This window comes from Phalangium opilio, unplaced genomic scaffold (genome assembly GCF_054372755.1).
Source record: "Phalangium opilio isolate 3A_F unplaced genomic scaffold, DU_Popi_V2 ptg000009l_1, whole genome shotgun sequence".
Taxonomy (NCBI): Eukaryota; Metazoa; Arthropoda; class Arachnida; order Opiliones; family Phalangiidae; genus Phalangium; species Phalangium opilio.
Window position 1 is genome coordinate 1,437,296 of NW_028324146.1, and position 13,398 is coordinate 1,450,693.

Below are 13,398 nucleotides of genomic sequence, written 5' to 3' on the forward strand. Positions count from 1 at the left end.
TCGGACAAAGTTCAACGCAAAACTTTCGATAAACGTTGAGATAATGGTTACACAATGATTCCTATTGGCTGTATGTATTCCTGATTTAAATTAGCTTTTAATAATTTATATTAATTCACCTTTGACCTTTCATTGGAATATGAATTAAATTTGAAAGAAGGATTTCATTTTTTTGAATTTTTTATCGTTCTAATTGTATTGGGGGTAATTTCTTTCAATTAATAGCATAACCCTACAATACTCTACATAAGTATGGGTGTGCAGTAGGTGTCTGTAATACCGGCATTGTAACCTTTAACCTCTATTGAACAATTAGTATTTCATAAAATGCTCAAACCCTTTCTTTAACTATATTTAATATCGGTGGGAATCTTTTTACAATAAAGACAAAAACACCGCCTTTATTCCTACTTTAACTAAAATTAACTAATTAATTAAGCAGAGCTAATTAACTATCTAACGCCCAGAAGGTGGAATCGAACCACTCCGACGCTAATCGGCTACGGGTTTGAAGCCCGCACCCCGGACCACCGAGGCTCATCTAGGCGACTTCAATAGTAATCAATCATCCTTATATACTAGGAGAATCCTCGTAACGCAATAATAGGAGCACCCTAGTAGAAAATACGTAATATTAATTACACCCAAGGTCAAATTGAACTAAACCCACGGTTAAATCCTCAAACCATATCCCCTCTAAAGGTTTGTCAGAAAATTTCGCGCCAAAACCAGCGGCGCTTTCATGTTTTTCATGGTAAGTTCACACTTGGAACTGAATGTTTTGAAACCTCCCTTCGAAGCGATGGTTACAGCCCCGTCACGGGTTTCCATTGTAAGTGTGAACGCGGCTCTATGGTGTTATCGTTCGAAACCCTTCACCTTTCCAAACTGAAGAGTGCCAGTCTTCCCAAGAATTAACCAGTTACGAAACATTTTTGAGTTAAATTCCACTTATCAATTTTGAAGATAAGACAGGTAGTCAACGGAAACAACAACACCACTTGAAAAACGTAGACCTTTTACATTAGCTTTGGTAACTGGTTTTTCTTTCAATAGTTGATTTAGGCAAAGAGGGGGAGTATAAGTCTTGGCTGGAGTGTTCTCGTTTTGAAAGTTTCCATCAAGCTTCCGGTGTGCACGCGCATCTCTCTGTCCTCTTATTGGTTGAAATACGCTGAACCGGATATTATGAGTAAAATATAACAAATAAATGAAAAAAGCTAAGCGAGAAGTCCCAAAAATGCCTTGCCAAAGCAACTCCTCCTCTTTATACCCATAGGTTTTGGATTTTCCCGCTTAATACAACAAGCTGGGAAACCAAAATAAATCTCTCCGGGTCGAGACGCAATTAAGAAGTTTTTCTTAAATAATATAGTAAATAAATAAATAAATATAATTCATATTAATTATTTTAATCGTCAGTAATTTACCTTAATTCTAGTTAACTATTTTTAAGAAACTTATTCCTGAAATCGTTTTATATTCTTGACGTTTGAATTCCAGCGTATGCCTCTTTAACAATTTTTGGAAATTTATGGTATATAAGTTGGGCGATTGATTCGCAACAAATGATAAGAAAAAGCCCAATTGCGTGAACCTTAAATTTGGCGGAAGCCCTAGCTGCCATTGGGAGACTGGACGTTTCTCGAAACGTTGATGATGGAGATAGAAGCCAGTAAGTTCAGACTGGTGTCTATGTTGGATGGACAAAGAGCGGATGATGGTGGTGTAACTTAAATCACCATTGGTAATTAAGCGGTTGGTAACTTAATTCACCATTGTTAGGAGGTTCGTAACTTAATTCACCATTGTTAGGAGGTTCGTAACTTAATTCACCATTGTTAGGAGGTTCGTAACTTAATTGACTCTTGCACGGTGCGATGCCCATCTGAAGTTTGATGAGTGGGAGAGCAAACAAAAAGGGTGAATGAGCCTGGGAATAATCATGTTATATTACTTAAGTATTTAGAGGATACAGAGTGTCATCCTTCTATTATCCCCTTCTGATCATATTCATTTGTTCATAACTTTCAGAAACATGTTCTGTTCGGAAGGGAAGTAATTCACTATGAAGCTCTACTCTAATTATGTAGACTTGTTTTAAAGAGACTATGGGCCAATGAAGCCATATTCGATTTTTCATTATCGAGATATAAATCTTATTTCACTTCGTCAGTGCCTGCAGTTCTTAATGGCTTTCAGTACGACCTCGAACGATGGCAAATATTGAAGGGAGTTTCGGCGCTCCGTGTCAACCCGTGTACAACTCGTTTGTAATAAATGTTCCGGTGTACCAGGTTCCAAAAGCATTAAGATGTTGGAAGACAATCGTGTTTTTAAAATAAACCCGAGAAAAATACCGTAATGATCTTCGGAAATGACTTTTATTTGAAAGCTGAGTAAATATTGACAAAAATTAGGGCTTATAAAGCGCCGTTAGTTAAATCTACAGACACGACACGAAAATGATCGCCATAGCTTGTTGTTTTCTAACCATAATTCTGCTCATTAACGCCTCTTTCGAGGTTAAAAAGGGAAATTTGCAAGAAGAAATTTGTAAAAATGCCCACGTAGAAGCTGCAACTAGAACAGAAGATGGTATTTACTTGTTTAGAGGTAGGAGCTCAGTCTTTCCTTATAGAATTTAACTAGAGGTGTGCGGTTAACCGATTCAATCGAATACCGAACCGAATAATTCGATCCGGTATTCGATAAGCCCATTTTCCCTATTCGATACGAATATCCCATACCGAACTGACTATTCGGTTAAAGTTCGACTAACATAAATTTAGGTCCCTGGCACTAGAGAGACCCACTTTATTTAAAAAATATCATCCCAATTTTATTTGTCTCCCATCAAAAACTAAGAGCAAGTGCCTGGTAATACTTGGTCACCAATGAGGAGAGGTATTTTGAAACATTGGAGCTTCTAAATGTTTTCCTCCTTGCTTTGTAATAGCTATTCGCGAATATTAGGGTTTCTACCCGATTAATCGCGAATAGTTAAGCTTAGTATTCGCGAGCATTAGGCTTAACTATTCGCGAATACTAGGCTTAACTATTCGCGATTAATCCGTTAGTAAAAACTTTACCTAGGCATAACTATTCGGTATTCAATTTGGATTAAACTATTCGATTCGGTATTTGATAAGGAAAATTTTTGGGTAACCGGTTCGATACCCAAAAAGTGCTATTCGCACACCCCTAAATTTAACCGATTATATTTGAACTATTTAAATCACTGCAATTGAAAATTTACGTTCGTTGTAGGTGATTTTACCTGGAAAATAGGAGAAAATGGTATACTTGACGGATATCCCAAGCTTATAGAGCAAGAATGGAAAGGTATGGAAGCCGGACCGATTGACGCTGCGTTCACTTGGCTTGATGGCAGCACTTTCCTCTTTAAGGTTAGTTGTTTTCATGTAATATCCAAGCACTTGGAAGTTATTACTTTTGGCGAGTTAAGCATGGCTCGTGCATCTGTCGTAGTTTTCATAAACTCTAGTAAGCAATCCTTATGGTGCTTCAAAAGAAAAAAATGTGTTTCACCTAAAGTGAATAGACTACGGTTTCACCAAACAGTGAGAAAGTTTTAAATGCGAGAGCGGATTAAAGGATGGTTAGGCAATAATTCCTACATCATCTAGACGGGAAGAGTTCTACGGGATTTAAAACTGGTGACGTCGCACCCTAAAAGATGATTTGACTAACAAATATTTTACTATTATTCGACCGTAATGGTGTCAACTCGTTACGCGGAGACTATAATAATAAGTATCGTGCGCAGATCAGGGTCGCCGAGAGAATTTCGGGCCTCGGGGAAAATGACGAAATTGCGGTCCCACATCAGTTGGCCCGGGCCCCTTTGTAGGTACTCGCTCAGGTGGAACTGACTGAACTGGCTCCCTCTCTCGACGGCCCTGCTAGCGCTGACAATTAATTGCGCACGGCTATGATGATTTTAGCATGGATAAAGGATGCGCGAGAGGCAATTTGTTTTCACGCGACAGCATAGGCAACTCCCTATCTCGAACGACCGCTTATTCTGTATATACTCTGTTACAACATCGGTTGGCGGCACGCGCAAAGCTAAGTCTCTATGCAGCTTTGTGCGTGCTGACAAGAGGCTAAAAAACTTCAGGATCCTCAGGATTTAAAATTTCCTCGAGTTTTTTTGGCTCGAGTGCACGGACCTCTAGGCCTTAGTTTCAAATACGTGTGAAATTACCCGCAGCCTACTACACGTATTTGAAAATAAGGCTTAGAGGTCCGTGCATGCACTCGCGGATACTTTAGATCCTGAAGTTTTTGGTCTCTTGACAGCACGCGCAAAGCTAGGTTACATAGAGACCTAGGTTTGCGCGTGCTGACAACCGATGCAGTAACAGAGTATATACAGAATAAGCTATCGTCTGAGATAGGGAGTTGCCTATCCTGTAGAGTGAAAACAAATTTCCTCACGTGCATTCTTTATCCATGGTTTTAGTAACCAATTTATCTAAAACGCGGCGTGATCTTTTTGGTATATAGGGCGAAAAATACTGGAAATTTGTTAAGAAAGAGAGCGGACACGATTATCCCAGAAAGATTCGAGATGGATTTCCCGGAATACCGGACGACTTGGACGCCGCCATTTCTTGGGAGGACAACGGTTACTTGTATTTTTTCAAGGGGGACAAATATTGGAGATACATGCCCGAAGTTCCCATTCCAATTAGCCACAATTACCCTCTGAAACTGTCCGAGTGGGCCGGCGTTCCAAATAACATCAGCGCCGCCATTCGCTGGAAAAGGAGTCCCACCTACTTTTTCAAAGGCTCACGCTTTTATTCTTATATTAATAACGTAAGTACGAGTAGTGCTTCTTCTAAACACACTTCGAAGTAATTTAGTCAAATTTTGTTTAATGAATGTTATACTTAATCTTTAAAGAAAATGGACGTTTCCAAAAAAAGAACGGCAAATTCGTGGTTCAAATGTACAAATGGCAGCGATGACGTCACCAGTACCTTACAACGCGAGTTTTTTAATCGAAAAGAGGCGAACGAATCGACTAATAATATAATCTCGAGAATCGAAGAGCTTCGTGGATCCATTCAACAATTGTCGCTACAAATTGGTAAGAACTACCGAGCCACAACTAATTTCAAAAATATTAATTTCGACGATTTTGGCTTCAACCTACACAGATCACGATAATTGAATGGAAAACAATGGATACGATTACTGAAGATGTTATTGATAATTCGACCATAACCCCATTGTCTATTATGCAATTCTACCGATATTAAATAGAGCCATTTATTTCTCTTTATTGACTCGGGTTGTCTTGGGCGCGCGGCACTACGTACTAGGACTTTCAGACCTTAGCTAGATGCAACAAGCGATATATATATCTTTTAAATCCCATATTCAGGACAGAGACCTGCACGTGCCGAGTTTTTCAGTCCGAAACCCAGCCAGGGTCCGAGCAGGGAGGAGGAATGTTCCTCCTCCCTGGTCCGAGTATATAGAAAGTTTTCACACATGGAGGATTCATACCATTTACACCAGGAAGCCGGGCTATCTGGACGGGTTTTTGTCCGCCAGATAGCCCGGTCTCCTGGTGTAAATGCTATGAATCCTCCATGTGTGAAAACTATCTATAGTTGGTTTTCCGACCCGGCCCGTTACATGCATTAACCAAGCCCGGCACGTAGTGCAGTTGTAATTTTTAGCCATATCGTAGTATACGATAGGCTCTTAGTTTGACCCGAGCCGTAGTAGTAATAGTAGTAGTAGTAGTAGTAGTACTAGTAGTAGTCGTGGCCGGAGTTTTCGCTTTCGTTATCGTCAGATTTTAGCTTAAAAGGAACTTTATATTACCACAACCCACCCATAGGGGTAACTGGGCTCGGTTAGAGATTTAATTTTAATTAAAATTTTTTCAGGTCACACCCTGAAATCGAACCCGAGTCGCTGGCGTAGTAGACAAACACTCTAACCACTGAACCATAGAGACTCGATAGAAACTTCGAGTTTTTTATCACTTATTTTATCTCTAAAATGTCGGGGTGATGTGGGGTGGGGTACCTCTTAATCTGTGGGGTTGGATACTTTTGAATTTTTATCTGTGGGGTCGGATACTTATGAATTTGTATGTTTGGGGTTTTTATATTTATTTTTTTTATGTATGTGCTAATTATATAGATAACGATTTTCCCCGTTTCCTACCGCGCTCCGTTCTCGTTCGGTAGCTATCGTCATCTATGTTATGTTTGACTGGAACGTTTTGGCGGTTAATTCAAATGTGGGTTTAGATAGAGCTAACATAGTGTTAAATGAGCGTTTTAGCATTGCTAAAGGTAATTCGAGGGGATAATCACTAAAATGCGTAATCACTATAACTGAACTTTCTCTTTCAAAGGTTTCTGGGCATAAGTCCTTGTTAGAAATTTATAAGATGCGATAAGTGTGCATCGGCATAAGTCAATGTTGTAAACTCATCGAGGGGATTATCACTAAAAACTATCTGTTCTTCGATTCGCCGGAATATTAGAATCACAGCATAAGTAAATTTATACGGTTATAATTTAATCACTGTTTAGAGTAGGGAATCGAGGGGCTATTCACTCTGATTTTATGCACGGTAAATCAATTAAGCATAGAAAAAGATAGCGCTATTCACTCATTAGGGTAAGGTATAGAGGGGTTATCCACTCATTAGGGTAGGGTATAGAGGGGCTATTCACTCGTACGATATGGCTACTATTACGAGCCCTTGGGCCGTCTTGTTATATTCTTTTACATATCATCAATGAATTGAATTCATATTTGCTTTAGCGTCGTGTATTATTCATTTCCTTTGATAATTGTTCGTCACATTTGTTCTTAGAAGCTTATACTCATTTAAATTATCTTTCATTTGAATTTTGGACTAAATGAGAATCAAGTTCTGAAAATTTTGAGAAATGAACAAAAGCCCGGCCCGGCCACTTAATTTCCAAAATTTGAAAAGCCCGACCCGGCCCGGCCCGTGCAGGACTCTGATTCAGGATAGCTTGGTTTTTGGGTTAATGAAATTTTAAGCAATTCAGATACGTTGCTTGTCTAATTTAAGGCTTTTTCAGACGATTCAACTTTTTGACTCAGCTTGTTGGGTCAACTCGAGTTGAATCAAATAGTTGAGTCTCCTCTTGATGTACATATATTTCTTCCTCCAACGACTGTAGGTACATACTGGGACAGGTGGATACCAAATTGCCAAGTTAAGCAGTCGGCCGGAATACCATAGATACGTGAAACCCCTTTAATAAACCCGTAAATTGATGGATTAAGTTTGTGGCATATGAAGTCGTGATATTACCTCTCAGAATGACGATGACGTCACGGAGAGGTAATACACTGGACGTTTCTGTCTGCCACCGCATTCGCAGTTGGCAAATCGGAGAAAACGTTTTCGCAATATCCGGACCGCTTTGGTTGTTCACAGCTCAGACCACTAATATAGGGACAGTCATCTTAATAGGAGGCTAGGTTAGAATAGAGCAACGCCTGATTGCAGCGCCGCGGTGGCGACTTTGGAATATTTCGAACTCTAACAGATGCACGTACCTCTATACAGTAGTAAACACGGTTATGTAGGCTGTGCTTTAGGTCAGGTCTTGCCTCAATGAGCTCAAACTAATACGAGCCTCAGGGATGAACATTAGGATGAAATTAAGCGAAGGAGGATTATAATTAAATAATTATATTAAGGTGAGTTAAAAGTTATTATTATTTTCAAATTTACGTAGATGTTGAACGAGTAATAAACATATTATGAAAGCTTCATGGTGTGATATAGAGATATATAGTTAAGCCTTGGCTAAAATTACATAGAATGGTCACATGACACAGGGTACGATAATTTCACGCTTTCGACGCGAGGTGGCGGTTGCTACGCGTTGCCAAATGTAAACTGTCGATTACCATTGAGTTTACTGTCCCTATATTAGTGGTCTGAGTTCACAGAAAGCAATATTGGATTCTACTCCATCATCGTCGTTAGGGTTAAGAGGTTCGCGGCGATTGGCTAGGATTACGAGAAACGTCTAGCCCCCTCCCAATGGCAGGGCATCCATCAAGGGTTCACGAAATTGCGGGTTTTCTTATCATTTATTGTGAATTAATACCCTAAATTTCCAAAAATTGTGAAAAGAGGCATACGCTTGAATTTTAACGTCAACAATATCTATATTTAAAATAATTTTAGGAATAACGTTTCGTAAAAATAGTTAACTAGAATTACGGTAAATTACTGACGATAATATCAGGGATAGATATAATTTTAGAAGTAGGAATGGAGAACGGTTAGTATTTACTTCAGCCCGACTCATAGACCACCCAGTATAGAGCCCCTCCCTCCAACACGTAACGAAAAGTTTAAATTATCTTATTGGTTGACTCACTTAAACACTACGTTTTGATGACGTTTCTGACGGGGACGCTATGACTCGCCTCTTCTTTCATACCCCTCCGTCCCGTGGAAAGGCGTCCGGGACTTTGACGCGCGCCCACATTACTCTGTTGTCCATTCCTACTTCTAAAATTATATCTATCCCTGACGATATATAAATTATATTTATTTAATTATTTACGAAAATTCTTCTTAATTTGGTCTCGACTCAGAGAGGCTTATTCTGGTTTCCAAACTTGTGTTTTAGTCTATTCTCAACTTAACGTGCAACTTTAGGTAAATTTAAATTGTACGCTACCCAGTTTATAGGCCTAGCGCTTTGTTGCATACGTTGGCATATTGGAAACCACAAGAGGGGGTATTTCAGAACTAATTTTGCATTTGCTTTACTGGTGGAAATATTAAAAGAATCTCCTTTCTTTTTATTTTTATCCACTTAATTCAAAATATGTTGCAACCTAACCTTCCTAACCCATTAATCAAAATCGTCTCGAATATTTTTTATGTGTCAACTCGCGGACGCGCTGATTTAACACGTAAATATTCTATCAAAAATAGATTTCACCGCTGCATGCTTATAGATTAATTATAATTGTTGTGACAGCATTTGCCTCCAAAATAAATAACATAATGACATTAAGTATGACAATTACTTCGTTATCAGCCAACGTGACGAATGCGCTAAAATACACAACTAAACGTTTGCAGAATTCTAGCGCTATCGTTCAATATATTAATTCACTGTTAATAGTCTTAAAGGCCGACTTTCAGCGAAAAGAGTTCTAGCCAACTGAAAACCGAGCATCGAGACTAACAATGAAGCGACCATGCCGATTTTTGAAACCCCGCTGGGTCAAAAGTTGGAAGGGTTCTAGCTAATTGAGTCTGAAAGCCGCGCAATGTGGTTCTAGCGAACCCTTTGGTTTAGATATTTTATGGTATTTGGTGGCTAGGAAGAAGGAACTGGTCGGGTTTTTATGCTCATGAAAATATTGATTAAAATAGTTTACGCGACTTAAATGTATTTAATTATCATATAATTAACCTTCAAGAAATGATATTTATTGGAAAAACTGTATTTTGAATGTGCGAGCTAAAGTAAAGTTTTTCCCAATAATATTTGACTGTCCCACAAAGAGACTCGAGTTAACGTTGTTTTAAATGGAAATTTGCGTATATTTTATAGAGGAATAATAATACGACAAAATTATTTCACACAATTAACATTTTCACCGCACAAACTTTACTATATCTGAAAGGATATGTTCCTCTCGGGATCTTTCCATTGTCCAACTTATTATTGGAACGATACCTTCACCATAACTGTCTGCAACATTAATCTTCGTCAATTTTTGCAGGATGACATAAATTTATATTCATTATAATTATGTATTGAAATATATTCAAAACACGTGGAAGTTTTATCGTTCACTCTTAAGTCTGCTAAAATTGGTATAAATAGTAGCTATTTCTTAGGACGAACAAGGTATTCAGTTCCTGAAATTGAAGAAAAAAGCTTCATTATGAACGGCTACGCTCTCATTTTGTTCGGTACCCTTTGCATCGCGGCTGTTCACGGCAGAAGCCCGACGAAAAGCCAATTTCCAAGAGGCTGCTCCAGCGACGCTGTAGCTATTGCCGGAGAGTACTTGCAAAATGGACAAAGTAATTAAATATTCTAATTTGAAGTGTTAGAGTAGAATTATAAGGATATTTTTTGGCGGTATTATAGGTTCCGTTTCCAGTATGAAATGCTTTCAAGAATGGGCCGGATGCGTTGAAAAGTCCTACTCTCTCATGGTAAGTTGCACGTGACGCAGGCGCCATATTTGATCAGATTCAGCTTTCCCATAAAAATCGCGTCTATATAATTTACGATTAACGAAATAAATCTAAAAGTAGGCCAATTTAATATAGAAAGTGGGGCGAAACTATTTTGGGTGGCTAACGCTGTTTCTGAGGTGATGAATTTACTCGTTTCGAAAATCCTATAAAGGGTCAATTCGAGACAGGTTGACATTCGCGTTAACATACGTTGACCGATCTTGGAGCTAATAGTTATATGGCCAAATTCCAGTTTTTAGCCTGAAATTTTGTTGAGATGCAAAACTATAGAGTTTGACCATAGCTGGAAAATATCACAAGGATCGGCCGACCCATGGTAACATTGGTGTTCGAACCTGTGTGGCCTGACCCTTTTTAAGACTTGTTGCGGCGAAGCCCGGATTGATACATTCTATCAGAAGTAAGATAAGGGACTAGAAGTAAAGAGCTCTAGCATTGGTAGTAGATCCTGGCACTAGTGAACAAATTTGAGGATTTTATGCCACCGCTTCAATCGCGCCTACACTAGAGAGAAAAAAATTGGTCGAGTTCCAAAAAATATTTCCTACCCCCTTCCCCTCAACCTAAAGCCGCTGAACACGGACGCGGGTGCTTGAATCTAGTTCGGCCGTCTACCGCCACGAGCGTCTCACTTTTTGGAGGGAAAATTCAGGAACCGCTAAAAGAGGGCCAACCGTTGGTGTCTTATCAAGAATATTCACTTTCGCCAAGTGAAGAATTTGGTTACCTCAATACTTCTAGTCCCTTATCCTACTTCTGATTCTATCTGTTGCCTGGCTTATTTGAGGGCAAAGGTCACCTAATGCACTGTCAATGGCGAAGGCCCATTTTTTGCGCGAACGTCTTTCTACAACGTTAGGTAGAAGAATGCTCAGCCAGCACTCAGTTTGGGGCATTAGTGAAATAAAAGGGTTGATTTTTGTTCTTAAACCTTAATAATGGAATTATTTATTTAACTTTGTTAGAGCGCGATTAAAACTTGTGCCGCGGAACTGAACCGACCCGAGCTCCTCGACAACGAGAAATTAATCGCCATCGCTCGTGATACTTCCGAGGAGAACTACCAGGTACCATACAAATAAAACAAAGAATTAATGTTATTTACAAAATTAAAATAAACGCTTATGAATCGTTTATTTTTCTAGAGCACTCTTCAAGCCATGTGTTGCATTAAGCAAAAAGAAGCTACTCTTAACGGAGTCAGCTTGAACAAAGTCCGCAAAGTTATCAACGTAATACCCCTTATCCTCTTCATTATTTGTCCTATTCATGGCCTTACATAATATGAAATATTTCATTTTTCGTTACAGGCGTGCTACAACAAGGAAACTTGTTAAGCAACTATTTAAAAATTGTTGTCGGAATTTTGAATGGAATTAAATTTCAGAGCCCAATTAGGTTCATTATACTAATAAAATGATTACGCAAAAAACTGTATATTTTCATTTTTTAATTGCGCACAAACTTCAGTCCTGAATCGAAGTTTCCCTAACATTTCTGTGTCGCGATATTTTCAGATCAACTTTTTAAATTTCTTAGATTTAGATAAGACTTGATACTGGCTTTAACGCGTAATACTTCCAAGATATATGACTAATCGTCTGTTTCTACTTTTCGCACTACTCGAGGTACTACCATAAGTTTATCACACCTATAAGTACACAAATATGGGTTACGACTGGGCATCTTCCGCAGGCTACTGTGACGTCAGAACTCGTATAGCGCTAAGATCCGAAGATAGAAAATTTTGAAATTAATGTCGCGGTGCAGCCACCAAACGGTCGAGACGATTACTAAATGGGTCACGTGAAAAAAAATCACTCAATGGAATAAAGGAGATTTTTACGTTTCGTGTAGGCAGGCATTGGGGAGGGGGGAATAGGGTTTCATTAAAGGGAGCCAGACAAACACTATCGCCATAGAAATAGCAGCCATATCTCTACTTAGAGGCATGATAAACTTATGGTACTACTATAGTGCATGATTTTTAGTGCTGGACAAAGCAAATTATAGTCTTATTGAGCTACGTGCATCGTTCGAAAATTTATGGTTAAACGTTAAGAAAAAATGCTGATAAGAATTACTAAGATCAATAAGTGATTGTTACTGATCTTTGCGATTCTTATCTGTTACGAACACATATTTTAGATGAAAAATTTAACATCCCAAGTTCAGTTAAATTGGAAAACTAAAAAGTCAGAAAAGCCCAACGTTATAGGAGCTAGGTTCATCTGTACCGCATTTATACCCGTTTTTGTTGTAAAATTTCAAATCGTAACAAAAGTTTGAACTACGCAATTAAAAGCAAATTTCTCATATCGATTAAACTTAATTTCAAATTGCAATATACGGGTTTCGGAATCTTTCTCTTTACTTAAGTTATATAGCTGCGTCGACACTTATTTTTAGAATCAGTAAAAATTGAGACGGATTACGTCATTGTGGTGAAGGTCACAGGGATGAAATGATTGTGTATGGCAAGTTTGCGTCAACAGGGTTATAATAGTAAGCAACTTAATGCGCAAAAATAGATCGGTTTGTGTGTGTATATATCTGCTCTGCCGGAACAGCGTTGTATTGATTTTACCGTTATCTAGCCCTAGAACCGTAATTATTTAGATCGTAAAACGTGTTTCTAAAACAATTCCCAAACATTTCCACTCGATGATTGCCTAGTGTTTACCGCACATCTGCAACTATTCCAAGAAAAAGCGTACGAAAATTATACCGCAGTTTCGTAACGTTGAAGGTAGGCCTAGTATTTTTCGTCGAAATTTGTCGGGTCACACTCGGGTTTTAAGCCTTTTACGCGATATTCAGTAAAAGAAACGTCAGCGACCACGATGGAAGAAAATCCAATTAGACTAGCGGCCATTCAGGTTGAATTTTGACTATGTTAAAAAGGCCGACTTCCATCGAAAAGAGTTCTAGCGAACTGAAAACCGAGCAATGTGGTTCGAGCGAACTGCAGATCCACAAAAGAAATCCTTTTAAATTTATTTCCTCTCGAATTTTGGCTTTCCCCCGAAGGAAATTCTCTATTGTGTATCTTCAGTTAGCGAGAACCACATTGCACGACTTTCAGTTAGCTAGAACCCTTCCATCATTTACTC

At 38.7% G+C, this 13,398-nt stretch overlaps 2 protein-coding genes and 1 non-coding gene across 3 annotated transcripts; 2 read left to right on the forward strand and 1 right to left on the reverse strand.

Moving 5' to 3' along the window:
- Window positions 1-460: 460 nt before the first annotated feature.
- On the reverse strand, window positions 461-547 carry TRNASTOP-UCA (transfer RNA opal suppressor (anticodon UCA)). Its single transcript has one exon. It is a non-coding gene; the product is annotated as a tRNA-Sec (tRNA).
- A 1,725-nt stretch (window positions 548-2,272) lies between these two features.
- Window positions 2,273-5,302, forward strand: LOC149713057 (matrix metalloproteinase-2-like). Its single transcript, XM_089849388.1, has 5 exons — window positions 2,273-2,616; window positions 3,271-3,557; window positions 4,534-4,848; window positions 4,936-5,122; window positions 5,193-5,302. The coding sequence occupies exons 1-5, from the start codon at window positions 2,466-2,468 to the stop codon at window positions 5,204-5,206; spliced, it is 954 nt and encodes a 317-aa protein (XP_089705514.1). The 5' UTR covers window positions 2,273-2,465; the 3' UTR covers window positions 5,207-5,302.
- Window positions 5,303-7,495: 2,193 nt separating this feature from the next.
- On the forward strand, window positions 7,496-11,736 carry LOC149713058 (uncharacterized). The gene is made up of 6 exons (XM_089843473.1): window positions 7,496-7,740; window positions 9,917-10,105; window positions 10,173-10,240; window positions 11,251-11,352; window positions 11,431-11,517; window positions 11,596-11,736. The coding sequence occupies exons 2-6, from the start codon at window positions 9,964-9,966 to the stop codon at window positions 11,620-11,622; spliced, it is 426 nt and encodes a 141-aa protein (XP_089699599.1). The 5' UTR covers window positions 7,496-7,740; window positions 9,917-9,963; the 3' UTR covers window positions 11,623-11,736.
- Window positions 11,737-13,398: the final 1,662 nt, after the last annotated feature.